General features: G+C 36.1%; 1 protein-coding gene and 1 non-coding gene across 2 annotated transcripts in view; one reads left to right on the forward strand and one right to left on the reverse strand.

Moving 5' to 3' along the window:
- The first annotated feature begins 1,866 nt into the window (after window positions 1–1,866).
- Window positions 1,867–1,942, forward strand: TRNAI-GAU (transfer RNA isoleucine (anticodon GAU)). Its single transcript has one exon. It is a non-coding gene; the product is annotated as a tRNA-Ile (tRNA).
- Window positions 1,943–2,840: 898 nt separating this feature from the next.
- The window catches only part of UBR3 (ubiquitin protein ligase E3 component n-recognin 3), a 240,891-nt gene continuing 226,999 nt past the window's right edge, over window positions 2,841–16,732 (reverse strand). The window contains exons 36-39 of the mRNA XM_066233324.1: window positions 12,363–12,542; window positions 6,346–6,555; window positions 5,525–5,664; window positions 2,841–5,234 (exon numbers count right to left, since the gene is read on the reverse strand). Coding sequence (XP_066089421.1) covers window positions 5,117–5,234; window positions 5,525–5,664; window positions 6,346–6,555; window positions 12,363–12,542 — 648 coding nt within the window. The 3' untranslated portion in view covers window positions 2,841–5,116. The remainder of the gene's footprint in view (window positions 5,235–5,524; window positions 5,665–6,345; window positions 6,556–12,362; window positions 12,543–16,732) is intronic.

The following is a 16,732-nucleotide window of genomic DNA, read 5'->3' on the forward strand; positions in this document are numbered from 1 at the left end:
GTTGTTTTCCACTAGACTGTAGGGAGACACTAACCCTCTGTGTAGTGTCATATTTCCCAGCATTTAGTTTAGTGTCTGGCACACAGGAGGCATTTAATACTCCTTGCTCTTCCTTATCCTACTGAATTCTGTCAACTCTCTTCTGATACTGTCCACTTCTTTCTGTCTCCACCATAACTACCCTAGTCAATTATATTGTGTCTGGATTTTTTCAAGATACCTAGGCGAGTCTTCCCACTCTGAATTTTTCTCCACAGAGCAACTGGATTCACTTTTTTGAGATGCAAATCTGATGGCTTCCCACTGCTCCCTAAACCAAGTCTAAAACCCTGAGAAGCCTTACAAAGCCCTTTGTAATTTAGATGTTTCTTATCTCTCAAAAGCACCTACGTTAAAGTCAAAATGGTTCTTTCAGGTCTTTAACTACAAGTTCTCTCTCAACTCTGAATCTTAACAAATTATTCTCTTCACCTGCCCAAAATAGTAGTCCCCACACTTCCTCTTTCACTCAGGTATCTCTTACACAGTATTTGGGGATCATCATAGACATCTCCATCCCCTGGAAGCCTCCTCACACTCCTTACGTCTGGTTTAGAGGTCCCTTATTTAGTACCCTACACTCCATCCCCCAACACACACACACCATTGTAGCACTAATCACACAAAAAGCTCTGTGAGAAAAGGGATTAATCTGGCTTCTTTTCCACTGTATTTCCGGTACTTGCACAGTGCTTGGTGCATAGAAGGAGCCAAAAAAAAAAAAAAGAGAAATTACTAAATAAGTGAACTTTAATGCTTCAACTCTAAAGCAATTTTTCATAATTTTGAAAGCTCACATTAAATCTTGTGACTTCCAATACTATACCCTTCAATTTATCCAGCATAGATTCCACACTCATTTCAACCAACACCTCTAAATCTCCCACTACCTTACATTATACCCACCTCTCAAATCCCTAAAACGTATTAATTTAGCAGTCTAATTTCCATCCTTCATGTCCTTGACTGGTAGGCTCAGGGGCTTCATAAAGTCACCTTTCTAATTGGCTCAATTAAAATGTATGGCTTCTAACCCTGTTGGACTCTCAGTATGACTTCTGTGGTGCTTTCCCTCATTTCTAGCCTATTGTCTTCTAGCATATGTTTAAACTTGACCACGTATCTCAAGCCCCAGACTATTCTACACCTGCTCACCCTTAGCAGATGATCCTGCTCCTCTGTTACCGAGATAAGAGGGAAACAGAAATGAATTCCTTATTTGCTCTAAATTTCTTTCTCATGTCCCTATTCTTTCCCCTCAAGCTTAAGCACTTATCTATGCTCTTGAACCTAATTCTTTGGGCCTGCTCTTGAGCCTGCTGTATCGATTTTGGTATTGTCACATTCTATATTAATTTAACTCACTTAAGGTCTTGTTATACTTTTTCATTGTGTTGTATCGACTGGAGCCACATTCACACCACTGCTAGTAGATTACTGTACACTAAGGGGGTGGCACTGCAATACTTGATATGCCTCATTATCAAGGCAGCTTGAAGCTCATAACTAGAGAAGTGATGATGTTGGCCTCCTTTAGCCCACTCCAGCTCCTCGCTGATGAACTAAGCAGTGCGTGGTATCACCCAGCCAGATCACAGAGACAAAGGAAAGAACAATGTGCAGTGAATGGGACTGAGACAGGAACAAGTCTTCTGCTCTCCCACTAATTATCAAGTGGCAGGCACATCCACTAGTAAGTAAATGTATCTTGACTTGGTGATTTGATTCTAGTGGTTAAAAGCATGCTGCATTGTTTTGGGTTTTGTTGTTGTTCAACATGACCTCAAATACAAGCTAACAACAGGAATTTAAGAATTAGCAATTATAGCCCTGGCTGGTTGGCTCAGTGGTAGAGCGTCGGCCTGATGTGCGGGGGACCCGGGTTCGATTCCCGGCCAGGGCACATAGGAGAGGCGCCCATTTGCTTCTCCACCCCCCCCCTCCTTCCTCTCTGTCTCTCTCTTCCCCTCCCGCAGCCAAGGCTCCATTGGAGCAAAGATGGCCCGGGCACTGGGGATGGCTCCTTGGCCTCTGCCCCAGGCACTAGAGTGGCTCTAGTCGCAACATAGCGACGCCCAGGATGGGCAGAGCATTGCCCCCTGGTGGGCAGAGCATCGCCCCTGGTGGGCATGCCGGGTGGATCCTGGTCGGGCGCATGCGGGTGTCTGTCTGACTGTCTCTCCCCATTTCCAGCTTCAGAAAAATACAAAAAAAAGAAAAAAAAAAAAGAATTAGCAATTATAATCCTGGAGACCACAGAGACTCTTGGTCTATATCTCTTCTTCCTACGGTTGTAACCTCCAAGCCTTCAGTGCTTTTTGTCATCATCTTTTTTAAGTCACATAAATCAATAAATATCAAAATACTTAAAGCAGAAAGAAAAGTTTGTGAACATAGATGGATTCCTATCTGGCTGGTGAGCTACAGGACGGAGGGGGAGGGCAAGGGCTGTCAATTCAAACACCACTGCAGACCACTCAGAAAGACCATTATCATAAAGCACTTTAGATTTCTCAAGTCTAACTGGGAATTTTTGGAAAGCAAGGACCACAGCACTATTCCTCAGATCTGCACACTCATTTTCTTCTCTCCCTCTTCCAAAAACACATACACTTAGCAAAAGCTTTGCATTAATTTTGAGACAGGATAGAAGAAATAGGTAATAGCTCTCAAAATAAAAAGGAAAAAGGAAACCCTTTATACATGACTCCACCATAAGCAACTATTAGTTCTGTTATGTTCTCATCAGCTGTTCTCATTTACATACATTATTGTCAATATCTTTAAAAACACAGTAAACATTTTAAGAACCTTTCACAAACCAAATGACAGTAGGTTTTTATTAACATATCTTACAACGTTGATTATTCCTAGTTTTATCATTTCTGCTTAATTATAAAGATTGATTTAGCTTCTACAGTAATGTACTGTATTTAAATGACCATTCATACAAGGTATCACACCAGTACATTTTTTTTGAATAATATACACACATCACTCTAACTTGGACCTGTTATTTTTAAGAGTGGATTTATAAATGGGACTTAAAAAAGTTATGGGGAAAAATTAAAGTTCTAGGTTTAGCAGCATGCATGTATGTATTCAAGTACAATTTTCAACCAAGTGCTTTTTTTTTTTAATTTACTGGTGACTAATTCACCAATATCAAAATAAACACTATCAAACCCAAATTTTAATGTTAAGGCTAATATTTTCACTTCACATCCATATGCACAACCATGAAACATTCCATTTTAAATATGTAGTAATCAAAATCTGAATACATCATACCATGTATATATAGCATCAGAGTCTCAAACTGTAGAATTATTCAAGTTCATGAATCCTGAAACAATATTTACTAGAGATGTAAATTAGCATTTTGCTCTTCAACCACACTTACAAATGCTCTGGTATTCAGAATGACTGATGCAAAATATATGACAAGCTGAACTTACGATACATTATTTTAAAAAGTAGCAATGAGTTGGAAAGGACAGCTATTTAAAACAGAATCATTCTAGCCTTTCAGAAAATGATCTTAATATTTTGGAAATATATATAAAAATAGCAAGCTGTTTCCATGTATTTTATTGTAGAGCTTTAGGTAATTTTTTGACTTTTTGAACATATCTGAATATGGACTGTTCTGCTGTTTTTAGATCAATACCATCATTTAATGTCCGCTTGCATATTCTATAATGTCCTGTCATTCATGATTTTTAGAAGTTAGATTTGACTTAATTTTTATATTTTGTCATTAGATATTTTTGGTTTATTTTTACATGTAAAAATGTAATTTTATATAACAAGTCATGTAAGTCCATAGTACCAGGAATTACTTGATAGTACTATGTATGAAATAATCATCAACTTAATTATTTGGAAGAAAAATTCCGGTAGCAATATATAACATGCTTTTTTGTAATCTTCCTTCTCTACTAGTAGAGTAGGTTTAAGCTCAATGATTCCCATTCTTATTGACTTAAAAACCCTACAAATATAAATTGCTTTTCACAGCAGCATCTAAAAGAATGCAGATGTGAGGCTCATTCATGAGGGTCATCACCACTGAGCCTCCCGCCCCCCTTAGGAAACCAAGCAGAAACAGCAGTGATCACATTGCACAAACACCATGTAGATGGACCTCTTGAGGTGACAGGGAATTTCAAAACTATGCTTCATTTGTGGGGAAGTCTGAGCATTTTCAATCCAGTCACTTAAACAAAAATGTGGCTGGGCCATGTGCAGATTCAAAATCTGCCATGTGTATGCTCTTGAAACTGTTGATTTTATAATCAAATATATTTGTTACTACCTCCAGTAATTCATCTAACTGAAATGGATAATTTTGATTTTTAAGGACTCCCTCCCCCAAGCACACACATATTTCCCAAAATTTACTGTATTATATTAACAGCAGCTATCTACTTATTTTACAACTTTTTCAATTATTTACCTGGGGAGAATATTTATGAAATTCCTGAGAATGAATTAAGTTTTCAGCAAAGCCTTAAACTTTTAACAGATTCCTCACAATAAGAAAAAGTTTTAAAGTTCTACTATTAGACCAACTTTTACTATACATATTTCACATAAATCGTTTTACATTTTTTTTCTAATTACATACAGCAGAAATCTCAAATCAACACAAGAATGGCAGAGAGAAAAGATGCATTATGTTTAGCAGATGCAAATTAAAACACACAGATATAAAGAAGCAGTAAAACTTTAAATAAATCACACCCACTCTAAATATCAATGAATATAGTTGATATGCATTGCTGGGAGAATCAGTTTTAAATAATTTTGTCAAGTTGTGCTTCTTATTAATTGTAATTTTTTATATGATCACTAAAGAATTAATTAACTTGTAACTTCTGTTCTCCAGATACTTTTTAAAAAATTATTATACCATTAATGTAATTACCAAGCACCTAATTTTGGAAAGGCTTTATAACATAATGTTTCCTTTTTTTTCCCTCAGCAAAAGCATTAATTCCCAAAATTAAGTTAAAGCTTATTGTTGATAAATCCTTATGAAAATCATGATATAATGCAATGCCAAGGTGGTGAGTCAGAGTCCATTGTAATGTGGACCCCATCTTTTATTGATGTGATCAAAAGTATGAGAAATCCACTGTTGCTCAAGAACTTTGTATCTTTCCTTGCAAATGTAGAGAGGCTTGCCCCGCCTAGAATAAAAAGCGGAAAAAAGGTATTGAAAGTAATAAAATACAAAGATTTCACACACGTTTTAAAAATAGATTTCTTGTGGCAAAAATTCCATAGTAATTTGATTTATTTTATGTTTCCTTAGCATGTTGATAAAAAAATATTTCAAAAACTAGAAATAGCACTAAATTAATGACTGTTAGAATTACATAATATAAAAAAATATTATCATTATAAAGCCAGAAATGGCACATTATTCTTACTGACCAACCTTAAGTAAAACACCCAAATACATCCATGTATATCTAACCTGAGATCCCGGTCTTCCTCTCCGTGAGCATCCAAATACACAGAACCCCAGAGGCAGAAGCGGTGGCCTCGAATGATGATGATCACCGACGCGTTAATCAAAAGGAAAATTCCTGTTCCAGCGCCACAGTTCTGTGAATGCTAAAAAATTAAAAATAAATTGACTTCCTAAATGGGCTTTTTATAAGAAAATCAAGACTCTCTTAAGTAAATTTCTTCTAAATAAAACAGAAATATATTTTAATTTTAAAACAAATATTTTTTATTTTAATATTATTTCATCTAAGTTAAATTTACAATTTTATTTCCAACACTTTATTAATAACACTATTAATAACTGATACTTTATTAATAATGTCATCTAAGTTAAATTTACAACCTCATTTTAAACACTTCATTAATTATATATTTTATTAATAATTTGAGTAAGGATTATTTAGAAAAGCAATTAAAAGTCAATATAAACCTAATTCAGAGGTTAGCATTTATAATAGCATATATATAACTGCTGTTTCATTGAACAACATTTAAACATATCTACCAGTAAAGGATAGTGCAGGAAGAAGAAGAAAACTGTATTTAAGAAACATTTTACTTAAAGCCTCCAGAATTTTTTTATTGTTATTTTTTTTACCCTTCTACTGGATTAAAAAGAACAAAAACAAACTAAAACAAAAAAGAAGAATGAAATCTTAATACGAAGTGTTTATTTTATTCAAAAGAGTAGTTAAACCTTTAGAGCTGGCTTGACCATATATACCATATTTTTATGTGATATGAGATTTGAGTTTTCATAAATTTTATATTAGTACCAATGCTTACCAATACACATTCACAGTAACTCTGTTGCTTGCAGCAAAGTCCTTTCAGGCACACAAAAGTACCACAAACAAGGCAAACGGCAGGATCTTTAGGAACCTTGGTGCAGACACTACAGGTTTTTCGATGGTAGTACTGAAAAATGGTATTATAATTCTCAGGCAACTGTAGTAGATGTGGTAATTTCCATTTGGGCTCTTGGATAAGCAAGGCCTAAAACATTATCCAAAAATATTCATTAAGTCCTATGTATTTAAGTCACTATCACAAAATACTTATTTTTTTAAAGAATGGAAAATTTGTCTCCAAAAATATGACTTATTTTCTTATGAACACTCTTCTCATTCCCATTTTACAAATGACTAAAATAGTACTTCAAAAATTACCACTCTATTTTAATGTTGTTCCTACTTAAAATATGATGCAAGATTTAGATAAAATACCCCAAAACACTTAAGCTTGTTATTACTTTAAAAGAAAAATATTAAACATAACTAAGCATGCAAGGAAAATATATCTAGATATCCTCATTTTTAAATATGCTTTTAAACAGTTACATATTTTTACAAATAAAGTTTTGACCTTTCTCAGATAAACAATTCATTGGCTTTTTCTTTAGGGAAGATCATTGTTTTAGCTCATTATTTCTATTTCTTTTTTAAAGTCTTATTTATTGACTTGAGAGAGAGAGAGAGAGAGAGAGAGAGAGAGGAGAAAAAGAGAGAGAGAGACAAAGAAACATCAATTTGTTGTTCCACTAATTTATGCATTTGTTGGTAGATTCTTGTATGTGCCCTGACCGGGGATGGATCCCGCCACCGTGGAGTATCTCAACAATGCTCTAAACAACTAAGCTACTCAGCTTGGGCTCATTATTTCTAATTCAATACTTTATAATCTACAGTCTCCTTCCTAGAAGATGTAAAATATTCCTACACCTCAAGCTAAGATCTTTTGTATCCATAGTGCTGGGGCTACAACTCTTCATAAATTTGCTGAAGTATGAAAAAAAAAAACAGCCAAATTAGTTCAATTTCTCTGAAGAGTATCCTTTACTGATTATTTGCAGGTATATAAAAATATTGGTAATAGCACTATTTTTTTTCCAGATGCTACTCAATTAACAAATAAAATGTAATATGAATCTATTATCTTTTTTAATTTTTATTTATTTTAAGTAAGAAGAGGAGAGATACAGACTCCTGCATGCACTCAGACTGAGATCCACCTGGCGATCCCCATCTTCAGCTGATGCTCTGCCCATCTGGGGCCCTGCTCACAACAGAGCTATTTTTTTTAGCACCTGAGAGAGAGGTAACAGAGCCATTCTCAGTGCCCAGGGTCAACTCGCTGAAGCCAATGGAGCCAGGGCTGCGGGAGGGGAGAGAGAGAGATAGAGAATGGAGGAGGGGTAGGGGTGGAGAAGCAGATGGTCACTTTTCCTGTGTGCCCTGACCAGGAATCGAACCCAGGACTTCCACACACTGGGTCAACACTACTACTAAGCCAACAGGCCAGGGCTGAATCTATTATCTTAAGAAACTGTACAGATGGCAGGCAACTCATATGGTGATCATCTCACATTATCTACAGTCATAATTCATCTATCAATGCAGTAACGAAGTAGCTAGCTTGGTGTTTTTTGATAAGTTCATGGATAAATTGGCCCTAAAAGCAAGGATAAGGACAATATATACAGGCTTACAATATGCTATTTGCCAGTACTCAGTGTCCAATCCTAGACTCTAAAAATTACATATTCTGTAATAGGTTGATTATAGTGGAAACCTTCCATCAGCAGAAGAAATAGCAATTTGTTCTCCCTGAACTTGATACTTATCTACATAAGATTAGGTTATAAACTGCCTGGCAGCCCACACTACATGGTTTCTAATCAAAGAATTTTCTTCAGAAAGAGAGGTGTGAGGCAAGAGGGGGATGTCTGTGGGATTAACTGATCTTAACATACACTCAGTCATCTAAAAAAATTGTCTTTTAAATAATAAACCACTTTGCTGATGAATTTTTAAATGGTACCAGCTATAAGAAAGTACCTATAGAATGAGGAATGTGCTCCTAGTGAATGAAATACATGATCTTAACAGCAACACATATGAGTGATTGTTCTCTCACAGCTGGAATTGCACAGGTAGGAAAGCAGGGAGTGAAAAGTGCTTGTGGTATCTCTCATGATTTCATCTGAGAATTCAATTTTTAATTTTTGTTTCCCTGCTATTTTGGATTCAACTGCAGCTTTAGTGCCATCCCAAGGAAGCTGTGTACCATCCCCCATCAGATTCCACTGAATTAGAAACTAAATGTCATCTAACCATTCTAGGTCCCCCCACACTACTAAGAGAAGAAAGGAAATGGCTTACAACATTGTCTGGAAGGACTGATCCAGACTATAAAGAGTAATAGAAATATTACCATACAATTTTAACAGTATGTTTGAAACTTAGAGACCCCGAATTTTCATCCCCCACCATGTCCCAAACATAAAAGGTAAAAATTTAACACAAAACTATTACAGCCTTATATAAGCAAGACAAGATCAATCACCAGAGCTCAGACCTTTCAGAATAAAGTTTGAGTTATATCCTTGGTCAAACTAATCCAACCAGTTGAGGTGCTGTCAAAGGAGGTGAAAAAAGAAAGTCATATACTTTGACTATGTACTAACTACAGCTTTATGACTGGTTGTAAATTTTCTTGCTTTCTGTAGTATACATTTCTGCAACATTTTTCATTCTTTTTTCCTGTCTCTTACTATTGAATTCAGGGTGAGTAGATGCTAATTAAAATTTTCTAGACGATTGAGATGTGAGTACAACAAATCACAAAAGGAATAAACAGCTCCCAGACCCTCTAGGTTCACTGAGGCCCGATGATATAAATTATTGGGAATCACTCAGGCTACATACTTGGAAAAGTGGTAGATGCGTGGTAGATGCATCTGTGGTTGTAAAGGTGATGTGACGGTTACTTTATTTTGAACAGAGAAAGTAGTGAAACTCTATGAATGGGAAGAAGGATGTCTCTGTCCTGGGTAAGTAAGATGTGCAGGTAGTGGGCTACCAATGTTTTTTTCTTTTCCATTTCTTTAACATCCTTATCTGCATTCTTATATTAATAGCATTACAAGTTCTTTTGGAACAAAAATAACCTCTTTTCCTGCTCCATACAAGTCTGATAGGGTGGCCCCATCACAAGATCCTGCCCCACCAGAAGTGTGTACATGTGATGCAAACTTGGCTAATCAGATTCTCCCCCAGCAATCTGAATCTTAAAGCACAGGAGAAGGGAAGGAAAGTGACTGAGGCAGTCATCAGTGGTAGCACTTCAGAGAAAACAAACCACAGGCTTGTAACCAAACTGTCTGTTTACAACCAAAGAATCTTAGCTGATAAACAATATTAGAAGCACTAATTCAAACTATCTTCCAAGGGTACTGTTGTTGGATTACTTGGCTCAATTCATTGTTTATCTTGCTAACTCCCTCTATTCAAATTTAAATTCCTGGTAAAGAAGATTTGGCTGTCCTAGGGTCCCAGTCAGGGTTCGAACTAGAACAGAGTGGAGCAGGAACAGTAGGGGTGCAGGTCAGAGGGTGATGCAACTCAAATAACTGGTAAAAATTCTGCATAAACAGTAATACATAAATGTATATCTACTGTTCTGACTCTAAAACAAATAAATATCACTCAATTTTACAAAAAGATAAAATATTTTTAAATGATAAATTCTTATTCTCCATCAATATCAACACCAGTAATCATTCCTCTAAAATGTAAGCCTGCTCTTATATTACTAAATAAGTTAATTTTTATCTATTGCTTAACCCATGGCACATATGAAGACAAAAAATTTTAAGTATGCGCCACACTTTCTACTGTCCTGGTTCTACAATTAAACCCATCTCTTACTCCAAGTCATTTCTCATAGGTTTTCAGACATTAAAATATAACTTCAGATTCTAGTGATAATCTGTGAATAACAAAATTACTACATAGAAAAAAGATTTTTATATTTAACATACAAAGTTCAATTAACTTCTTGAATTTCCCTTTTTTTAAAAAAAGGTATGAGATATTATCTCTTTAAGGATTTCAACAAAATAAAATGAACAAGAGACATTTATCATTTATGTTCGCCTTGCCTTTATTATTCACTTCAATTTTAAAAGATTAAATCTAGTCTGACACCTCCATCTGAAATACTCATCTTTTCTCTTTGATGTTAAAATTAAAAATTCTTATTTTCACTGAAACTTGGGTCCCCTTGCATCAATTCTATTACATCTTCTCACCACTTAATTGTTCCACAAATATTTATTAGTCATTGGTCTATATTAGGCACTTTATAGGAACCAGTGTTTCAGGGATAAGAAATTTTTGCTTTGTGGAGCCACAGTCCAGATGCAATAAGCAAAGTGATAAACATGGCTACTGTAAGAGACAGTGGCAAAAGTACTGTCATATAGCACAGAAGAGGGAGGGGGTTAGGACTGCAGAGCAAGATGGACTATCAAACAAAGCTTCATAGAAGAGGTAACATATCTTAGCAAAATTGTGATTAATTCAACAGGAGAAGGGTAGAAGGTTGCTTTATCTAAAGTAACAGCAATAAGCAATAGTACAGATGTTTGAAAATATGTAACACACTTAAGAAACATTCTTTTGGTTTGAGCAAGGTTGTGGGCAGGGGAGTGGTCCAAAGTGAGGTTAGAAAGGCAAGCAAGAGGGTAAAAATTCTTGAATGCTACGCAAGGAGTACATATCTTCCTCCAAAGGCAATGGGGCATCATCAATGGTGTTGGGAATAGGTTCCTATCAGAACTATGTATACTCATAAGTATTCTTCTAATGATTTGAGTTCAAGATCTTACAGTTATGTATATCCATTCACCAAGTCCTATATATTTTTCTGAAATATCTCTTGCATTGGTTATATTCTAATATCTATTATCAGAACAACAGTATAGATTTTTCACCCCCTACATAATCTCTGGCTTCCCTCTCTCCTTACTTCAATTTACCTGCTAAGAAGCCATAGGATTACCTCCATAAAACACTACTTTCATCATATTATGTCATTTTTCAAAACCTGTAGTTCAGGCTATTGAAAAAGTCTGAGCACCAGACTAGGGCATCCAAGTGCCCACTGATATCCCCACTCTCCAACACAAAACTTTTCACCAGCTGAGCTGGCAGCACTGGCCCAGCAAATTTTAGTTACAGACATGACCTTTTAGATCTGCTAGTCCAAATCTTCAATTATGTGACAATTCTCTTTCCTATAAGTCTACAAGTTTCTTGTCTATCTTAAAATTCCTTTGTATAACAAAGTCTAATGTCATGATTATTTAAGGATTCAATAAAAATCTGACAACCCAAGCCCTGGCCGGTTGGCTCAGTGGTAGAGCATCGGCCTGGCGTACGGAAGTCCTGGGTTCGATTCCCAGCCAGGGCACACAGGAGAAGCGCCCATCTGCTTCTCCACCCCTCCCCCTCTCCTTCCTCTCTCTCTCTCTCTCTCTCTCTCTTCCCCTCCCGCAGCTAAGGCTCCACTGGAGCAAAGATGGCCCAGGCACTGGGGATGGCTCCATGGCCTTTGCCTCAGGCACTAGAGTGGCTCTGGTCACAACAGAGCGACACCCCGATGGGCAGAGCATCGCCCCCTGGTGGGCGTGCCGGGTGGATCCCAGTCGGGCGCATGTGGGAGTCTGTCCGACTGCCTCCCCATTTCCAGCTTCAGAAAGATACAAAAAAACAAAACAAAACAAAACAAAAAAATTTGACAACCCAAACAAACTAAAAGTGACATTAGTAATACCTTAGCTTTGTTGAATGAAATATTTCTGCTTTTATATTCATAAATTTCCATAAGTAAATCATTTTTTCAATATAGTTTAATAAGTGCTTCCAAGAACAGATGACCTAACTTTTAAATTCTTCATTATCCTCTGACCTATTAGCATATCACCACTATGGCAAATGAGCACTATTCCTTTTACATACCTTTCCTTGTTCTGCATGTCTTTCAGTAAATGAATTCATCTCAGAACACCACTGAGATATAATATCAAACGCTGGAACTGGCCAATCCAGACAGGAGGCACTGATGAATGGATGTTCTGTTTGATAAAATGTTGGCAAAAGTCCCAGACAGTTGGAAAGAACTGAAAATTCCTCTTCTTCCTTTTAGACACAAAATAGAAAATTCTCACATATTTCATCAAGAACACTTCACATTATAGATATTTTAAGTGTCATTCTCATCAATTACTTTTGGATGATAAGAAACTTTCATGACTGAGTCATTAAAGAAAAGTGAAGGGAGTAGAATAAGCAAAGAGCAACAAAGGTGCCAGCTGTTACATTCCAATAGCCTTACAATATTCCTCTGTGAAATCCAACTACTAAGTGCCTTAGCATCTGCTTCTTTAATACATTTATTTTTAAATAGTGTTGACACACATCTGATGAGTATAGTCGACAAGAACCTAGTTACTCTATGAGAATAAAGTTAGTTGGGGGCAAAGGAAAAGTGATTTTTGGTTAAAAAGCCATACTGTCGGTGTGGATAAAGAACAAGAGTAAAAGCATGGCATTTACGAGACGCTGTGCTAAGTCATTTCCCTGGGTCCTGAATGAGTGTGAAACAAAGCAATTTTAAAAGGAGGAGGGAATTTTTACAAACTTTAGAGATAAAAGTGCCAGGCAATCTGAAGTTCTGCTCAATAATAACAGACCCAGAGAAACCAGTCATCCAAGGACTCACATTTTGAAAGTTGATTTTTACGGAGTCTGTTAATCTTATAAACACCAAAATATACTCCCCAATCCCTTTATTTAACTGAAAAACCATTTCTGAGGCTAGTATGTCGACTTTCCCCTGTCCACTGAACAAACTCCTATCATCTTTCAAATGCCAGCTCCCCGAGGAGGCCCTTCCTGACCCCACTGAATGACTCTAGATTACCTAGCACCATTCAGATAAAATTAATCCTTCCAAACCGAGTAAACACTTCTACTATGTTGTGTTTTCATTTTCACTCAGTTTAAGTATTTTCTAATTTCCTTGTGATTTTTGCTTTGATACCCAAGTTATTTAGAAGTGTGTTGTTTAATTCCCACATATTTGGGGATTTCCATATTTCTTTCTATTACTGACTTCTAATTTAATTCTATGTTGACAAAAAATACATAATTTCAATTCTTTTAGATATATTGATATTTGTTTTATGGCTTGGCATATGGTATATTCTAGTGAATGCTACATGTGCACTTGTGAAAAATATGCATTCTGCTATTGTTTGGTGAAGTATTCTATAGATGTCAACTATATCAATTTGATTGACAGTATTATTCAGGTTCCATTTATCTGAGTTGATTTTCTGTCTACTTGTTATTGACTACTAAGAGAAAACACTGAAGCTCCCAGCTACAATTGTGGATTTGTCTATTTTTCAATTTTGTCAACTTCAGATAATTTGAGGTTTTGTTGCTTCATACACATATAGTTATCCTGCTCTACTGAGAGAGGGTATTTATTTTCTAATGCAACTCATGCTATGGAATTAAAAATTTACCTTAAATCTCTCTGTTAAGAATTCCAGAGTTAGAGGATAAATAAGAGAGAAGGAATTTAAATAGAAAAAAGAGAACCATACAGGTTACTATAATTAGCCCTACTGTGGTAGCAGAAATAGTGTTAGACTGAGACATTTAACTAAATTGCAGGCTTTCTGTTGTTAGAACATGTAGTAGGTACCATTCTTGATGATTTCTCAAGGTTAACAAAATGTTTAATTAAGAATGTACTGTTTGGCTCTGGCCAGTTGGCTTAGCAGTTGAGGATCAGCCCGGCATGTGGATGTCCAGGGTTCGATTCCCAGTCAGGGCACACAGAAGAAGCAACTATCTGCTTCTCCACCCCTCCCCCTCTCCCTTCTCTCTCTCTCTCCCTTCCCTCTCTCAGCCATGACTCAGTTGGAGCAAGCAGGCCCCCCCCCCCGGCACCGAGGACAGCTCCATGGTCTTGCCTCAGGTGCTAAAATAGATCAGTAGCCAAGCAGCAGAAACAATGGCCTCAGATGGGCAGAGCTTCCCCCTGTAGGGGGCTTGCTAAGTGGATCCCCATAGGGGCGCATGCAGGAGTATGTCTCTCTTCCTCCCCGCTTCTAAGTTAAGAAAAATAAAAAAGTACTGTTAGCTTGACCTTTGATCAGTGGATAAAGCATCAACCTGGAATGCTGAGGTTGCCTGTTCAAGACCCTGGGTTTCCTCTTTCAAGATACATATGAGAAGCAAGTTGATGCTTCCTGTTCCTCCCCACTCCCCTATACTTTCTTTCTCCCCCTCTCCTCTCTCTAAAATCAATAAATAAAATCTTATAAAAATATACTGTTAAGAGCCTCCTGGCTATTAGAAATAATCACTGAATTTATCAGCAAATATAGATTAATGTTTAAAATTCCAATTAGATTTCTACATTCAACAACATTAGAAAATAATTTTTAAATGATCCCATTTACAATAAAAACAAAAAGACACTCACAAGAAACTTAGCAGCATTTTATTTGGGGCAGGGCACAAGAAAAGGATGCCAACAGACCCTGGCTAGTGGCTCAGTGGATACAGGGTCAGCCTGGCATATGTATGTCCTAGGTTCGATTCTCAGTCAAGGCACACAGGAGAAACAACCATCTGCTTCTCCCCCCTCACTCTCCTTCTTTTCTTCCTCTTCCCCTCCAGCAGCCAGTGACTCAATTGGTTTGAACATGGCCCAGGCGCTGAGGATAGCTCCACTGAAGTGCATCAGCCTCAGGCACTAAAAATAGCTCGGTGCTCAAGCATTGGCCCCTGATGGAGTTGTTGGGTAGATCTCAGTCGGAGCACATATGGGAATCTGCCTCACTATCTCCCCTCCTCTCATCTTAAAAAAAAAAAAGGATGCTAATACTTCCACTGCTCTAAATAATACTAGACATGCATTAAAACACAATGTTGACCGCTCACAAATTAACTCGTGTTTGCACTTGCATTAGCTATCTCAATTTTTGAAACTCAAGGTAATATAGGATTATAATATTTGTGACTCTTCGCCCTGAGGGTCAAAGTTCGAAAAACAGCACACCATTCTATACTCTCATGCAGGCTCCTTTACTTCCACTCCTCCAGGCGTGAGATCACAAAATCGAAGGTACGGTAAACAAAAATAATCACAGTATCGAGCTGTCTAAACTTGGACTATCTTTTAACTGCTCGCAGTTTGAACATACATATCAAGGGTATTTTAAAAGCTTTCTTCATTGTGTTCAATCCAACTAGAACGTGTAAAGTATGTGTTTCAAAAGGAAAGCACAGGGAAACCAGATATATTTACAGAACATGTTGTGTACCATTATATGTAGGTGGTTGCTACAGTATACCACCCCCCAAAAAATTGCTAAAAATCTATGACATGTATAAAATGTAATATGTAGCACATATGTACAAAGTTTCATTTAAATTCATTATGTATAAATAAAGTATACTGAAGTTTATTTAGATTGTTTCACTTTCATTCTCAATTACAAAAAAATAGCTGGTGACATGAGATAACTTCTGCGTAAAATTATCAGTCAACAATGTGTTATTAAGATGACCACAGAGTAATAAAGATTTAAAAGGAAGAAACTTTCAAAATATTCTATATCAGCAAGAAGCAAAGAATGTTACAGAAAATAACATATCATTTAAAGAGAAACTAACTATAAAGCCTCTAAGATTAACTTTATAGAGAATGCTCCAACCTTTAAGATGACAATTTAAAAATTCTATGAAAAGCATTAAAAGATGGACTGAATAAATGGACATATAAACTATGTTCAATGCCTTAAAACTATAAATTCAAAGTAATTCTCATCTAACACCTTGCAGGACTTGGGAAGAAAATTTACAAATTGATTATAAAATTTATATATAAGAATAAAGGTCCGTATTTAGCTAACAAAAATAATTAGAAAAAATAATTTAGCAAAAAGAATGTTAGAAGAAATAAAAGAAGAAACACCCTACCAGATATAATGTCTATAATAAAACCATAGTAATTGAAATAGCCTGTTACTAGTACAGGAGCAAATAGCTTAATAGCATACAATAAAGAATCCAGAAACAGAAGAAACCTGTTAGAAAAAAAACCCAGTGGGAAATAGTTAGATTATTTTATAAATAGATTGTTTTATAAATAGTGTGAGAAAAACTGTCTTATTAAATGGAGAAAAAAATTAGATCTTTACTTAATATCTTACTATAAAATAAATTCCAGGTTAAATAAAAATCTAAATCTAAAGAGAAAACTATGAAAGATAAAACTATAATAAAAGAAAATACAAAATAACTTC

The sequence above is a fragment of the Saccopteryx bilineata genome, chromosome 5 (genome assembly GCF_036850765.1).
Source record: "Saccopteryx bilineata isolate mSacBil1 chromosome 5, mSacBil1_pri_phased_curated, whole genome shotgun sequence".
Taxonomy (NCBI): domain Eukaryota; kingdom Metazoa; phylum Chordata; class Mammalia; order Chiroptera; family Emballonuridae; genus Saccopteryx; species Saccopteryx bilineata.